At 39.2% G+C, this 17786-nt stretch overlaps 1 protein-coding gene across 2 annotated transcripts in view; it reads right to left on the reverse strand.

The window, feature by feature from the left end:
• fes (FES proto-oncogene, tyrosine kinase) overlaps nt 1-17786 on the reverse strand; it is a 53632-nt gene that overhangs the window by 7062 nt on the left and 28784 nt on the right. The window contains exons 9-14 of one of the 2 annotated variants that reach the window (XM_007252597.4): nt 13971-14163; nt 7526-7606; nt 6587-6823; nt 5187-5309; nt 1598-1651; nt 1053-1171 (exon numbers count right to left, since the gene is read on the reverse strand). In XM_007252597.4, coding sequence (XP_007252659.2) covers nt 1053-1171; nt 1598-1651; nt 5187-5309; nt 6587-6823; nt 7526-7606; nt 13971-14163 — 807 coding nt within the window. The remainder of the gene's footprint in view (nt 1-1052; nt 1172-1597; nt 1652-5186; nt 5310-6586; nt 6824-7525; nt 7607-13970; nt 14164-17786) is intronic. The other variant, XM_015606709.3, reaches the window with a different exon arrangement.

Consider the following 17786-nt stretch of genomic DNA (forward strand, 5'->3'; position numbering starts at 1 on the left):
TTTGCACTTCAAGCATAGTCTTAATATGACTGGTTATAGTTATGCATAGTTAAATTACAAGAGATTAAGGAGAAAAAACACAAACCATAGACTTAATATGCCTGGTTGTGGTTTGCACTTATTGTTTGCACTATATAAGACCTAGAAAATATTTATTTTATTTATTTTATTTTTACTTATTGTTATTTCTATTTCTTATAGAATCAATGTGTGAGAGAAACCAGTCTGTTAAGTTTGCGTTATATGATTTTGTCAAATAAAACTCTAATTTTCAAGCCTTTTTTTTTTTGACATTTTCTTTAAAATTTTATTTTTATATCTCGTCTCGTCTCGTTCTCGTGAATCCAGTATCATGTCTCGTCTCGTGATATTAGTGTCTCGTCACACCCCTACCGATTTACCAAACATTTAACGTTGCATTATTAATTCACGAGTTCACTACAGACTAGTGCCTCATATCATAAGTTTGTCTGTTGTGTGTGTCCACTTGTGCAAAAATAAATGTGAATTATATAAAAATTATAGTAGGAATATTGGGGTCCCCATATTATCACACCAGCAGTTGTAACAGTGTCACTTCACAGTAAAGCCCTCAACACAACACCTCTATACTCAAACCCTAAGAGAACCTGGATTCATCAGTAAAGATGATAAGGGTTCATTCTGTAGCAGTCCAGTTTGCTGGATCATAAACGACCCAGATGGCATGCAGTTTGTTAAAAGGCCATCATGTTTCTCTCAGTGTCTTTTTTTTTTAAAGTCACTTTTTAAAAGTCTGTCAACTGAGCAAAATGTCTTAGAGTGCATCACTAAGGCATGTCCAGCAGTCAATGACCTTTTACCAAGAGGAACATTACCACAAGGTAGCCTCTAAAATCCTTATTACGAAACATAAGGATTTTACTGTTTGTAAAAACATAAGCTGTTTTAGTTGTACAATAGGTTACCTACACAATATTCCCCAGGTGGTTTTAATGTTATGGCTGATGAGTGTATACCAACCGTGCTAAGATGCCCTTTGCCGTGTTTAAATAAGAACAGAAAGAGGATACCTGGCCTCCATTAGGAATTTATTCTTCTGTTCCGGTGGAAGGTTTTCACGGCAGGCCTTCACTGCTACTGGTGTGTTGTCTGAACGTAGGCGGCCACTGAACACCTCGCCAAAGTTTCCCTACCACACATTCATAACAAACATTCACAAGGTAAGAGACAGGAGCACTATTGAATGTGAAATCTAAAAAAAAAAAAAAAGGGACACACTATAAAAACCTTTAACATGTTACACTACAAGATACAATTTTAGAAACCCCCATTTTTATCCCTTTATTTTTTATTTTTAACAGAAAATGGTGCAAAATCCAGTGTACTCAATCTTGCAGTAAACTGTCAGGGTCTTTAAAGAAAACTAATTCATTAATTAACAGTGTGTGCATAGATGATTAATGGGACATGTAACCGTTTAAGCTAATCGATTAACAGCTAATCGATTGCTCAGCGTCTTTAATGTGCAGGGGTGCTCAGGCCATCTCCTCCCATCCTTAATGAACCAACACTTTATTACTCCACTCAAGGGGGCACTGTGCATTTGTGTGCTTACCCGCCCAATGCTTTGCCCAAGAATGACGTCATCGTGCTCCAAGACCCACTTGTCCTTGAAAAGAAAAAAGATACAAAGCACCAAACAACAGAATTAGTTTAACACAAGTTAACCTTGTCCCTTCAGATCCCAGTGCAGGGAGAACTCTGTTTCGTTTGGTTTTGTATTCTAACTAGTGGTGTCAATCGATTAAAAAACGTAATCCGGTCGGCGACGAGTGGTCCAGCAGTCTAAAGTGCTGGCACTATGAGCGGGAGGTCGCAGGTTCAAACCCTCGCTCATGCAGCTTTGCCATCAAGCTGCCGGCGCTCAGAGGGAGCTAAATTGGCCCTGCTCCCTCCGGGTGGGTAGAAGGCGCTCTCTCCCCACATCACTCCTAGGGTGATGTTCGCAGCACAGGGCGTCTGTGAGCTGATGTATTGGAACCGAGCCACTGCGCTTTCCTCTGAGTGCGCTGTGATGCTGCTCGGTAATGCTGCATCAGCAGCAGCTCAAAAAGAAGCGGTGGCTGACTTCACATGTATCAGAGGAAGCATGTCTTTGCCCTCCTGGTGTTTTGGGGCATCACTAGTGATAGGGGGAGTAAATAAATGTAAATGAAAGAATGAATGTAAGAAATGTGAAATGCAATTAAAGTAAAATGCATTAAAGTATCAATTAAAATAATAGTATATACTTGTATGTTTGAGGGGAGATAAAATCAATGTAGGGTGCTGGAATAAAGAAAGCATGATTAATTGGATTGTAAATGTCTCAGCTTGGTTGTGACAGCGTGTGTGTGTGTGTGTGTGTGGGTGAGAAAAAGATTAATAAATAATGATAAATAAAGAGACAAATATATAGAGAGAGAAATAGAGAGAGAGATAGAGAAACAGGGAGAGAGACCACCAATTAATGTTCAGCCAGGCGACAAATCAGTGCGTTGGGTGGGGGCGGAGCAGATTAAAGCAGAAGTAGGGGTCAAACTTGGTGCCTTAATTAACTAAACGTTAAAAAAAACGTTAAAAAAATAACACTTTAACATTGACAGCCCTAATTCTGACACATAACCTAACCAATCACCCAAAATCAGAGAGTGAGTGTGAACAATCTCTCACTACAGATCTCCCCCGCATCTTCTTTTCTTTGTGATGGAGAATGTCACCTCAGTTTAAAGGTTACACGTTAAGGAAACACTACATCCTCTTCCACACCACCAGCTCTTTTCACTTTTGAAAAAAAAAAAAAAAAAAAGCCCTTATATGGGTGACCATCTCATTGCCTCAGCTCCAGCTTCCTCTTTTATGGCAGTGGTGTGTATGTAAGAGTGTGTGCTTAAATTAGACTGACTTTAGTTTGTTTATTTGCCTTCAATTTCATAATAATTCTTACACATCAGTGCAAGCTGTGGATGAAAGCACACTTATCCCAATGCATTTGCCCAGTTTGTTTTCTTATAATGAACTCTAATAGGCTTGTTCATGAATCATTATCAGTATACTGTGCCCTTTGACCTTTAAAACATTAAACAAAAAAAAGGGTACAAAAAATAAGACTACCTTTATAAAGGGTTTATAAATAGGTTACAATTAGTTTATTAATGTTTTACTAATAAGGTTGTAAATGCCTTAAAAATCATTATAATTAATAATCAGTTATAACACATATGTAAAAAGGTGACCTGTTGTTTGCCAAATAGTGAACCCACAGCCGTCTATATTGTTGCTCTTTCTATGTATATTGTATAACTTATTATTAATGATTTTTAAGGCATTTACAACCTAATTAATTTTATTTTATAGTGGTAACAAAAAAAGTGTTAAACAGATTTCTTACTTTTCCTGCTTAATTAATGAAATAATTAACTTTCAATTTTAACTTTTTTTTATTTCCTGTCATGCATGTGCTCACACTGTTATGACAGGCTGCAGGACAATGTTGACAATTTTAGCAAAAATTTGCATTTGAAGAAAACATGGCCAATCATGGTCAACCAGTTGCAGATATGCTAAATTCTTCATGGTGACTATGCTAACAATGCTAGCAAAAGGGACACATCATTGCCCAGGTAAAGAAAGAGAAAGAAATCTCTATTTTTACAGCATTAACGATCTCAAAGTTGCTCCACACTTCTTTGGTAGAATTCTGAGGGCTCTGACATTTAAAACAAGGCACCTATTTTTTTTTGTACACAGATAGTTTATTAAAAACACTGGAAATGTATGAATATTATAGAGATGTTTGTTGAGATATTCGTTTGTGATCATCAGTCAACTTATTGTGACTCCTGTGAGAGCTACTGTGTGTATAAACAGTGTTTTTAATAAACTATCTTGGCACTTTTAAAGCTCTCAGTGCCTCATTTTAAATGTCAGGGCCCTCAGAATTCTACAAATGAAGTCTGGAGCTACTTTGAGCTTGGTAATGGTGTAAAAATAGTGATTTGTTTGCATGTGTAACGCTATGCCCCTATCACTACCTTTATGCATTATGCCAGTTGGGAGCATGTATTTCGGAATGCAGGGGGTGAATGGCTGTGGGCTATTGGACAAGAGTTTGTACTGGTTATAATGTTTCCCAACAACCCACCTTTACCCTCAGCACACAATTGGAAAATGCAAAAAAAAAAAAAAAAAAAAAGAAAGGATTAGTTTGGGAGGGGCACTGGGTGATGTATGGGTTTAGGGGCAGGGCAGAAGAAAGAGCTAATTGGGATGAGCAGTGTGCCTATGATAGCACTTCAAAAGAACCCATTTTAGCTATTAATGCCGCTTTAAAAGAATATTTAAACTTTTAACATTAACCAGGCAGCACTGCAGACATGTCAATTTTCTGAAGCAGATAAAAATGAACCTCACATCAGCACTATTTGCACTACTTAGTGCGGTTCGATTGAGCAGGTGAAAAAAAAAAAAACAGTTATCGCACTTGTGGTGAGAACATGATCCATTTTCATTCTGACCCAGTTATCAAATTTCCTTTTTTTATTTGAGCTAAAGTGCTGATAAGGCTTAGTTTAATCTGATATATTAGCCAGATAACGCTAATTACCACAGCTATGAACGAGCATCGTCTCTGCTGCTCCATGCTGTTTACACTCATGGTCTGTGCTGCGTTCACTATTCGCAGGCCTGAGACCGAGACCTTTATCCTGGTACATCTGCACTGCAACTTCCCATTAATAACACTGTGTGACAGGGCAGAGTTTCAGTATCCTGTGTTAAAGCAGCTTCACACTGCATAAATTAACACGCTGGAGCAGAGAATCTTCTTTCTTGCTTCTGCGACAGACAGCTCTGACCAATCAGAGGAGACAACGTGCTCGTGTGGTTTACTGGTGTGCATTTTGTTGCGTTTAGGTTTAGGTTTGTGCCTGTGTGAAACCAAACCAAACAGAGGGAGAAACTCTCCAAATAAACAAACTCATAGAAACCAACCAGTTAAATCAGTGTTTAATGAAGTACTGGAGAAAACCAAACTTTGTTTTTCAAAGATCTTATGTTTCCCCGCATGTGTTTTCTTATGTGATTTTTGTATTTATTTATTTATTTATTTTTTTTTTACAACCATCACAGTGCAGAGGTGTATGAACGTGTATATGAGTGATTACCTTCAGGATGGGCTTTTTCAGCACTATGTCCGACCGCTTAGTGACATTTTTGTGCGAATTGAGGAGGTGGTTCATGAGCAGCGGCACAGTTTGGAAACCTTCACCGTCCAGACGATACATACCCTACATGTGAGCACAAATTACACACACACACACACACACACACACACAAAGCATTTCACACAATGACTATCACTTCAAAGCTTGCAGCTTTACAAAGGATGTATCAGACTACAAACACACACACACACACACGTCTAACAGCACACACCCTGACCCCCATAAGCTTCCTTATCAAACCTCAAATTCTAACAAATGTGGAAAAACATGCAGACATGTTACATATTACAATATGGCAGTAATACAATACTATTAGTGTTCAGCTTCAAAGATGTCAAATGAGTTTCATTCTTATAAATAATGCCGCTTCAAATGATTAAAAAAAAACAATTTTTATTCATAAAATTTAAATTAAGAGTTCAGAAATCAATATTTGGTGGAATAACCCTGGTTTTTAATCACAGTTTTCATGCATCTTGGCATGTTCTCCTCCACAAGTCTTACACACTGCTTTTGGATAACTTTATGTCTTTACCCCTGGTGCAAAAATTCAAGCTGTTCAGCTTGGTTTAATGGCTTATGATTATTCACCTTCCTCTTGAATGAAGCTCTTAAAAAATATGCAACATATATGCAACAAGAATCAATAAAATTAATATCCAGAGTAAACAATGTATGTTAAACAGGTGATCAATCCATTTTACACTGACATACCAAAAGTCATGGGACAGCAGTACGTAAATTGATCATAAATTGTTACCTTGATTTGGAAACCCCCACACGTGTATAAGTAGTGAGGTGTTATCTTATGAGGTTAAACTCTGGCCAGCATGCTAATGGAAAGGTAAATTATTGGAGTTGTAGTGAGGCCTGATGGACGGTACCTTCCAATTCCAAAATTTGTAGCTATGTATTATTACTGATTATTTTAAATCAGTGTAGTGATGGAACAACCTGAGATAATGACTTATACAGTACCTGTCGAAGTTATGGACACAGCTTTTCTCATTGAACGTGTTTTTTTTTCTTTTTAAGATTTTTTACATTGTAAATTTAATATTGAAGACTATATATATTAAAGCTATAGAGTTGGCACATTTATCTTTGAGGACAGATCTGTAGACTCTTGTTATTTTAATCTCAGTGTCTTTATTAGGGAGAATCACCTGGAAGGAAAAGTTTTCTCAGCATCTTGAATGAGTTCCTGGAGGTGCTGTAAAGCTCCAGCTCATCCCAAATTACCACAAATCACCATCTCAGTCTATCAGGTTTAGATCAGAGTTAATTTTATATATTTAATATTAATACTCTCTGGCATACATGCTCATACACACACACACCTCTGTGTTCTGAATGAGGAAGTGGCGGCATTGGCCACCCCAGTGCACAGACAGCACATACTCCTGCTTGCCCTGACTCTGCCTGACCAGAAAATCTCCATCATTCTTCAGCAGCTCCAGGACCTCCATGCGCGGGATGGCCCCGTGGTACCAGCCCTGCTGACTCAGAGGCTTCTCCACGTCAGGAACAGGAGACAGAGCCGGGGGCACCTGAGAAACATCGTAAAACACACTACTCTACAGACCAGGACACACAGACGTCACATTACAACAGTTACTGACAACACTTTCTACAGCAGCTTTCAGCTTTCAGCACAATCAGCAGCCAGACTGAGGGATTAGCTCAGTGATTCCCAATCCTGCCTTCAATTCCATGTGGTTGCTATGCTGTTGCTAAAGGTTTATTATGTGGTTCCTATGCTATAACAGGTGGTTGCTGAAGTGGCTACTACGTGATTACATTTTATTTGCTCGGCTGTTGCTAAGGGGTTGTTAGGTGAAAAAGTGGAAAAAGTACCACAATACTAAAAGTACAGAATATTTAGTGCACGCGTATAAAATGCCAATATAAACAAATAATAAAAACTATAAGCGGAAAAGCCATAAAGCAAATAAACAAGACTGCTTTAAATACCAAATACAGCTTTTATCACAATACAGATTTTTTTGTAGTTATATTATAATTATGTAGAGCTACAGCGATAAATTGTAGTGATGTTATTGCAAACAAAACAATACGCGCACCTCTAGTTAGATGAACAGGGTGTACAGCAGGATTTTGAAACCACTGATAAAAGCAGATCACGACTGATTAAAACAAGCGCAAGACTGAATTCACAGGTCTGACCAGAGCAGGCTGATAAAAGAGCACATGATCTGAATCTGAGCTCAGCAGCACGTTCAGGAAAGAAGAAGAAGTCTCAGAAAAGCGTCTCTCACCATGTACTTGGGTTTGAACAGGCTGCTGAGGTGGCTGATGATGCCGTCCATGCTGGGCAGTCTGTACTCTCGATCTCGCTCCTGAGAGGCAGGAAGAGTGAAATGTGAGAGATAAAAAAGACTGCTGGCTAAAGTCTATAGTGGAAAAAAACAGACCACAAACCACAACACTGCAGCTACCAGCTAAGGTAGTAATAATGATGATAACCAAAAAATGTATTGATGCACAACAATCAAACACAATAATACAATCAATAATGTTACATAACATGTACAGTATTATATTATAGCTCTGAAAAAACACTTCAGTTTCTAAAACAGTTTCTCTGATTTTGCTATTTATATGTTTGAGTAAAATGAACATTGTTGTTTTATTCTATAAACTACACAGGACATTTCTCCCAAATTCCAAATAAAAACATTGTAATTTAGAGCATTTCTTTGCAGAAAATGAGAAATGGCTGAAATAACAAAAAAGATGCAGATCTTTCAGACCTCAAAAAATGCAAAAAAAAAAACAAGTTCATATTCATAAAGTTTTAAGAGTTCAGAAATCAAAATTTGGTGGAATAACCCTGTTCTCCTTCACCAGTCTTACACACTGCTTTTGGATAACTTTATGCCTTTACTCCTGATGCAAAAATTCAAGCAGTTTAGCTTGGTTTGATGGCTTGTGATCATCCATCTTCCTCTTGATTATACTTGATTATCCAGTGGTTTTTAATTTGGTTAAATTAAAGAAACATATCAGTTTTAAGTGGTCTCTTATTCCCCCCCAAAAATGAGGTGACAGTATGGAAAATCCAAATGCAAATAAAAAAATGACACCATTGTCTATGGGGCAAAGCTAATTTAAAATAGACTGAGTACAGAATTATCATTTAAAAATTAAAGGAGAAATCTGGTGTGAAATGGACTTTAGGTTTAGTGAAACATGAAAACTTGTACTGATCCTTTCTTTTGTGTACAGGGATTTCCAGAGTCTTTATTTTTCTGAAATTGCTCTAAAATTATTGCTGATTTCAGCTGTTTTTATTAGTACCACTAACTTTCCCAGCCTGGTGTTGCCCCGTATCAAATCTTTTTTCTGGTCTTTTTTCATACACAAGTCGCACCGGATTATAAGGCTCTTTTAAAGCGACAATAGTAAGGGGGGGGGGGGGGGGGGGGGGGGGGGCTAAGCAAACAAAAATGGAATTCTTAAAAAACATTTTCTTTCCAAGTCAAATGAGCGCTGGATGTTAATCTACACAGATTTCTCTCCTGAGTAAAGCTCTTCTGTTTATTTACAGCAGCTTACATTTCCAATATTTTCAACAGCGCGATTAGCAGCAGTGCTAGCCACGGTTGGCAGCATTTAGCGTTAGTAAATGCTGCCGACAGCACTATACTGAGGAACCCTGAGTGTTCCAGTAAGCCAGGGCGCTATCAGCTAGCGGTTCCTTCCACCAGAACTTGTTTTAACATGGTAAACACGCAGACTACAGTACGATATACTCACCTGTGAACAGCAAAAGAGCTAGTGCTGTGTTTAGCTACTAATGCTAATACTGCTTTACTGAAACTCCTGTATCATACTGTACTTCAGTGGCTTTACTGCTCCCTACAACCTGACTGGTAAAATTCATACATAAGGCACACCGGATTATAAGGTACACTGTCGATTTTTGGGAAAATTAAAGGTTTTTAAGGAGCCTTGTGTAAACAATGATAGTCATAGCAATACAAGCCATTATGAATGCACTTCTTTAATAAAACAAAACTCTAAGTGATGAACATCACTTTCAGATTCACCATCAGTATCTTTTTATCTATTTAGAATGTAATGAAAAGGCACTTTCTAACATTGTTCACAGTTTTTTTTAGTCGGCATGACTATAAGAGTGTGAATCTGTAAATAAGAGCGTGAATGAAAGCTTGAATTAAAGCGAACCCTTCAAAATAAATGAACTGGCAGGTTCTACCACAATATCACTATCACTGAATCACCAACCACGCTCATCTGTACACACATCCTGGAACAGGACAAAAGACCTGAAATGTCAAAAAAATGCATTTCTCCTCATAAAGCTAACAAGAACATGATCTGGGTGTGCTGTGTTCCCCCTCTATAATCACGAGCCCAAAGGCCTTTATAGGCTTTACAGCAGAGATCAGACTAACAGACTTCTCTTTGTTAGAACAGATGCGGAGCTCCCTCTGTCATGACTAATGGATCTGAAACACAGCACAATAGAAAAGAGGTAACGAGCACACGCCATTTTTTCTCTTCTGCTGTAAACAGAAACAACAGCTAAAGCAACTCTCTTATCCGTGAAGGATTCAGGCTTTAGGCTGGGGAATGGCAGCAACGATAAATCCTCCGGTTCTCATAAATTCACGGGATGTGGGTTTTATTTTTAGGTTTATGGAGCCTCCAAACCGAAACACTAGAATAATGTATATTGAAAATGCGCCTGAAAAGATAGATACTGCATTTCTCTGACATTTTTCATACCTACATGTAGGACATCCTTGTCCTGAATCATCAATTATCACCCTTAAGGTCCTTAAACTTGACAGGGTATTATTTATGTATGTATTTCCTTCCATTTTTCCTTTCTCTACCTCTTTTAGCGATTTTATTTTTATATACAGCGCTGTATTAAAAAAGTGTCAGGCAGTCAGGAACATTGTTTAAAGTGTTTAAAGTTAAAAACATGACCAAAAAATAAATAAATCAATCACTCTTTAGATTACACACACACTGACATGAAAAAAAAGTCATGGGACAAGAACTGCCATGTGCCATATCTCAAGAAGCTATAGAACACTGCATTGATGCCATTTCTGCCAAGGTCTCTTTTTTTATTTTTTGTTTAAGGGCGTTTTCACACCATCACTAATTGGTACGCAGCTCAGCAAATTAGCTCTCCCTCATGCCCCGCCCCTAAACCCATACATCACACAGTGACCCTCCCAAACTACCCGTCCCATTTTTTAAAATTTGAGCTAGGGTTAAGTGCCACTTTAATTAAATTTTTCTCTACTTTTTCTCTCTCTTATCTCCTCTTACTTTTTTTTGTATATTTCTCTGTTGCTTTCGTGTGGTGTTGTTTTTTTTTTAGGAAGGACCATGTGAACATCCTCTGAAGTGGGATACTCAAGTCAGGCACATTGAAATTTTCGATGCAGCATGAACTGAGCGCTTTCCAACATCACTGTGCATTTAAACAATGCACAATTATGAGTGTGTTGTTTAGCAGAAAATAATAAAAAAAATTAAAAATGCATAAAATCTCCCACACAAACCACAAAATGTGACCAAGTCAGGTGAATCACTTTCATGTTGAATAAACGCCGACAACCACATGAATGCAGCAATGGATAGACTCGGTAGAGCATTACACGTCCACCAGTGGTGGATGCTGTTTTTTCAAGGAGGGGAAGCTCTATTTCTGCCTACATCTTAAAATGTGTCGGTTTATTTATATACGTTAATTCTACCCTCCCTGAGAGGGTTTCATCAAGAGGTAAACAGTACATTTTATTTATTTGTCATACCAGTACAGCTGAAAATACCTGTTACTTTTCCCCACCTTTTACACCAAATTAATCTGAGCAGTTGATCTGCCCTCCTGTTTAAGTCTTAAGTTTTTCTTCGTAAGGAAGACTATCAAATGGCTTCTCCAAAATCCGTCCACAACATTAAAACTGTGACATTATGTGCAGCTTGCTGCCTAGCTAGGGACTGGAGCGAGGTTAGTGTGAAGTGTGTCCGTCTGTGAGTGCTTTGTGACGGTGAAGGGGCTCAGCAGCACCCGCTGGACAGAAACTGTGATAGAAGTCAGTCTCCAAAAAACACCAGAAACAGAAGCGTGATTTGTCGCTAGTCGTTTTTAACAAGGAAAATGCCGCTAAAATGGTTAGGAAAGTCTCCAGTTCAACTCAAAAACAGAGTGAAAATTAAATGCTCCCAGCACGGATGTTTACACTGACAGATCGCTGATTCGCTCATTTCGCTGTCAATCAAAAAGGTATTCAGCCTTAGACAGATCATCCAATCATCATTCAGAAGCTGAGCGTCCGGGCCAGTCGAGGACCGCCCACTGCCCCATAGACCCCCAGAGACATCCAATGGGCGGGACAAAGCCCAGCATTTATCCAATGACTCATCTCGTTTCGCTGCACGCTTTGCTTGCAGTCTTAGAGCAATCGCCTCTATCGTCCACTTCCTGTATCCCTAATTCCAAATGAAAACCCCCTGCAAGTTTTGTAATTGCTATTTCATGAAATTTCATGAAATTCTGAAGCAGCAGTGGTAATAATTTGCCAGTGGTGGGTCGCAGCTCATATAAATAGCCTTACATCTCATTTTCTCAGATGATATTTGCACTGTACTTCGCAAGAGACTTTTTTTTTGAGAGCTTAATTTCCTGCAAAACCAAAGATGGAACTAAAGTGAACAAAAAAAGCACACAGGGTATTTCTTCCAAAACACTGTGGCGCAGATATTAAACAGAACTTTCAGCCTCAGTCAAACACAGTGTGTTTCTATCTGAACCACAGCTTCAACATTCAAAACACTGTCAGTTTTACGTGATGCAAGTACTAAAGTGTTGTCATTAACTGGTCCGAATGATGTGTACAAAATAATGATAGCGTACGTATTATAGGGTTTTTGATACACATTTTGAGAGTGAACACACAGGCTTTGTATAAAAGCTTGAACAATACAGAGTGTTAATAGCAGTGCTTTCCAGAATTCAGAGAGTGGGTGGCAGTTTAACCAGCCTCTGAGTCAATATGGTTACATAATGCTGGGCTTATGACAGAAATGGGAAAAATCTGCACATGTCTTTACATCATGGATTAGTTCACTGTTCCAACATGTCTCTATGAGTGTTTGCGCAGAGTGAAGTAAACATCTGATGACAAGTGGTCATCTCTCTTCGTCATAATGCTTGTAAATGCCTGGATTAAACAAACAGCACCTCGTCTATAATATGCAGTGTAAAGCAATACCTAATAAATGCCTAATAAAATGTTGGAGTTGAAACAGGTCCAAAGATATGAAACAATATGCAAGAAAATATGGTAAGCAATTTATTTTAGATTACAGCTAAAATACAATAAAATACAATTTAAAAGAAAAAAAAGAATTTAACAAGATGTATTGAGGTAAAAATACACCTAGAAAAAAATCAAACAACATAAATGAAACTTGGTGGGTAGTTAAACAAGACTGTCACAGAGTGATGAAGTCATGGAGTGGGGTACAATTTTGAATGATGCCTTTGGTTTTATATTACTTTAAGCTAGAGGCTGGGTGGTATACCGGTTCATATGGTATACCGGAGGTGAAATTAGAACAGCTGCTATGTAGAACAGCATTGCCAAAGCAGCACACTAGCAGAGCTTACTAGCTAACACTTGTGACGTTAGCTCAGTTCTGTAAATTTTCATGCTGTCCTGCCTGGTGAAACATGCGAACAGAACTCCTGGAGCTTCTGCTGCTGCTCCTCGCTATATAAGTAACTATAGCCCTTATAATATAAATAAATGAATACTGTAGCTTGTAGGATAATTTTAATGCACACTGATCTGAATTTTTTTGTTAACTGGAGAACTAAGGGAAGTGTAATAAACTAATAAACAGCTATTTAAATGCTTTAGTGCCTCAATGGCTTTAATACTAACATATTGTAAATTGATATTAAACTTGTGTCTAACTTGTGCAATAAAATGCGTAAACATTAAGTACTTTAGGTCCATTTACAGTGTTTATGGAACTTTTAAAATATTTAGTTTTGTAAAGGATGCCATGTTAGTTGTTGGCGTGTCTCTTTTTCAGGTCTATTGTTTACATTCTTCAGCTGTTTTTCTGCTAATGAAGTCTGATTTCTTCATATATTGTGTAATTTTGTGGGACAAAGTAAACCCAATAGTAATCAAAGCCTTAATTTTAAGCCTTAATGTTTAATATTATGTGTGTTCCAGACAGTAGTCACGAACCTGTATTTAAGCCAAGTTGTGCAAAAAACTATAAATGTAATAATGCAAACATATTGTTATATACCGTGAAACTTTCAGAATTTTGCAGAATACTTTACAGTAATGTGGTCTTCAAACCAGTCCACTATTTCAACAGGATGATGCTCATCCACACACTGCTGTGCCTCGAAGATCAGATAATATACCATGGCCAGCTGCTTTGCCAGACCTGTCCCTGATTGAGAATGTGTTGGATGCTATTGGCCACGTTATCCATGTTGCAACATCTGTGTTACACACTACTTCTTGTTTGTGTAGCTGAATAAATATTGTCCATATCATCATAAATTTTAATCGTTTATTGTTTCCTGTAACGTTTACTTTATATTCCTTCTAAATAACACTGCAATTCATCACTTCCTTCTAGATGCAACTGTTTTTTTTAAGAGTATCTATGTGTAGGTTTACTCACGCTAGAGGTGCTGGAAGTGATTGAGATTTGGTCGTCATCCAGGCCCACCGATGGGGCCTCGTGGCTGCCCAGGCTCTCCAGTTTATCAGCCAGAAGCCTCCGCTGGGCCTCCAGCCGGGCTCGTCCCACCATGGACATCACCACCTGCTGCCGGCTGTCCTCCAGAGCGTTACGCTTGCTGAACTGGTACACCCTGTATCAGTGAAGAGATGGATCACGGATGGATCAATGGAAATTTTAACAACTATGATTATGTTAAGTTACATTTAGGAGTTTAGGACACTATATGTCCAAATGTCCAAATAAGACCTTTTCTAGTGAATGCATTTAGCTACTGTATCATGCATGTAGCTGCTATACTTAAGATGCACCCAATGATGCACAGATTAAAATAGGACTTAAAATAGGACTCTCTGGACTGGAATGGAAGCATTGAGATGTAGAGCAGTGGAATGTGTTCTCTGGAATGATGGCGCTCCATCCAGTACTTTTGGGAGTTACGGAGATACGGAAATAGCTGGACAAGATTGTGCTGGGCGGAATATTGATTCATTCGGTATATTAATTAAATGTAATATTAGTGAGCCATAATTAAAATATTAGCGATCTATAGTGCACCGGTCAATTGTGCATCCCACAGCTGGATTTAGAGTGTGTCGGTGTGTCTTTGGTATCGTGAGGGCGCAAAAAGCATGCCTTGCTTTACTAAAAATGCACAAGAGGCATGTACTTACTCCCTTAATTAATCATGGCTGTGTTTTTGGTGTTACATGAAGTTAACCAATCAGTGTGCCAGTTGTCATTCCCTTTAAGAGTCAGGCGCATTTTGACATTGGCGGGTTCGTGTCTTGACAGCACAGCACTTTGTGCATCTTAGGAGAGGATCATGACCTGCACATTCATGCTGTAAAGGTACACCAGCAGCTCACTGAAGGGGAACAGTTTTATTCTGTTAATAAAGCGTTGTCACTATGATTGGGAAATCGCTAGTTTATATCCCAGTCATTCAGCTTGCCATCAGCTGCCGGAGCCCCGAAAGAGCATAATTGGCCTTGCTCTCTCTCTGGGTGGGTAGATGCCATTCATTCCCCTCATCACTCCTAGGGTGATGTCAATCAGCACAAGGCGTCTGTGAGCTGATGTATTGGAACCGAGTCATTGAGCTTTCCTCCGAGTGCGCTGTGATGCTACTCGGAGATGCTACATCAGCAGTAGTTCAAAAAGAGGTGGTGGTTGACTTCACGTGTGTCAGAGGAGGCATGTGCTAGTCTTCATCCTCCCTGTGTTGTGTCATCACCAATGATGGGGGATATACAACTGTATGGGTAGAAGCCAAAAACAAAGTGAAAGAGCCTCCAAACAAATCCAAAAAAGCAGCTGCTGAACATCAGTGTGTGATAATCCATGCAATTCGGTTAATGCTCTTCCAGAACCCACACTAAATAATTGGTATTCTGCACAAAGCTAAATAAATGAATATGCTTCTTCATCTAATGACTGCTTGTGTGTGTGTTTAACAAGCGGGAGTGTATGTGCGTCTACTCTTGACTGTTGTAAGGGTTTAAATCAGTCACCGGCGCACCTGTATTTTCCCCCAAGATAGAAACACACCAGAAATTTACCTTTACACACCCCACGTCCAGACCACCACGCTCATTGGTGTACATATATTCCTAAACTCTGACGCTACTTTAATGGCATGGGCGCAAGGCGTAAAAAAATACACTGTTGACGGGGTTTAAGATAGCAAAGAGCATTGCAACATGCCTTGAACAGGGTGTGCGATAGAGCCCTTTATCTTTAAGGTAGTGGGCTCTGGGGAGCTGAGCTCAGGATACGTAGGCACCGTTAAACGCCGGTGTGGGGGAAGAAATGAGCTGTCAGAAAAAGAAACAAGCTCTTCCTGAAGATTAGCAGCTTCTCACGGTTTACTTCATGTATTACAGTTTGCTGAGCTGCTGGTGTTTAGACAGTTGCATTCTCACTCGCTCTCTCTCCTGTGCCATCTTCTGTGCTGAGTATCTGGAACTGAATATATATAATTCAGACTTGAATGATGAAGTTATATGTTGGTTAGTGCAGAAATGTGCTCTAGGAATCAGATGTTGGTATCGGGACCAGTGGTCTAAAGCACTGTCACTATGATCCGGAGATTGCTGGTTCGAATTCAGGTCATGCAGCTTGCCATCAGCTGCCGGAGCCCCGAAAGAGCATAATTGGCCTTGCTCTCTCTCTGGGTGGGTAGATGCCATTCATTCCCCTCATCACTCCTAGGGTGATGTCAATCAGCACAAGGCATCTGTGAGCTGATGTAACGGAACCGAGTCGTTGCGCTTTCCTCCGAGTGCGCTGTGATGCTACTCAGCAATGCTACATCAGCAGCAGTTGGAAAAGAGGAGGTTGGTTGACTTCACACGTCAGAGGAGGCATGTGCAAGTCTTCACCCTCCTTGTGTTGTGGCATCACCAGTGATGGGGGATATACAGCTGTAAGGGTGGCAGCTGAATGGGTGAGACAATTGGCCTAGCTAAAATAAAAAAATTAACATTTGGTCCTTCTTCACCAAAAACAAAGAGAAAGAGCTTCCAAACTAATCCAAAAAAGCAGCTGCTGAACATCAGTGTGTGATAATCTGTGTGATTCGGTTAATGCTCTTCCAGAACCCACACTTTCATGAGGAACCCAGGAGGGCTAAATAATTGGCATTTCCGCACAAAGCTAAATAAATGAATATGCTTCTTCATCTAATGACTGCTCAGGAACGGGAAGTGCTCTGACTAAGTGTCTATGCAAATGTAAAGTGAGTGTTGTGGTTGTTTATTTAGTCTGTTCTCCACATTTCCTGTAACATTTATTTATGGACTGTCAGCTATTATTACTATTTTTATTGAAGTATTAAACCATCTTATACTCAAGTAGAAGAAAGTGCCTCACGCGCTGGGCTTTGTTAAGTGTAAAGTAAGTATTGTCAAATGAGGTATAATCCCGTTTTTAATAATAATAAAACTCAGGGCAGCAGCAGTCAGAGAGCTGCTACATCTGTTCCCGGGCCACCCATTAATTACACAGTGTATTAACGCCCAATAAATCAACAGTAAACTTCTAACAGTGCTGGACAGGCATATAAACCATGACAGATTAGCCCCGCACTTAATCCAGCATTTACTCAGCACATCTAATATTCATGACTGTGCTCTTCACTCCTGAAAACGGAATGAAATATACTATACTAGAGATAGTGCTCAACCCTTAAAGGCATTTCAAGCCATCAGAACCCAGCCCTGTGAGTGTAAACATATTTAAAAATATTTTTTTATATAGTGCTGTCAATAAAATATAAAAAATGTAATCCGATTAATCACAACAATATTCTATGATTAATCTGCGATTAATCCCACTTGTTCTTCTTAAGATGCAAGTTTCGAGAACTCACTGGTCACTCCATCAGCAGAAGCATGAAGCCTTGGTGTAGTAATGGATGACCAGTTATCATTCTCGAGCCATATCGCAAATCTGACTCGGTCATGCAGATTTCTTCTGTACAACATCCGAAGAATTCGACCGTTTGTGTCTCAGGAAGCCACTCAGGTGCTTGTGCAGTCTCTTGTCATCTCAAGACTTGACTACTGCAACTCTCTACTGGCTGGTCTTCTACTGAGAGTCACCAAACCACTACAATTAATTCAGAATGCGGCAGCACGACTCGTCTTCAAACTTCCGAAGTTCAGGCATGTGACACCTTTGCTGCGTTCCCTCCACTGGCTTCCTGTTGCCGCCCGCATCCGATTCAAAACCCTAACTTTGGCCATCAAGGCA

This window comes from Astyanax mexicanus, chromosome 16 (assembly GCF_023375975.1).
Source record: "Astyanax mexicanus isolate ESR-SI-001 chromosome 16, AstMex3_surface, whole genome shotgun sequence".
NCBI lineage: Eukaryota > Metazoa > Chordata > Actinopteri > Characiformes > Acestrorhamphidae > Astyanax > Astyanax mexicanus.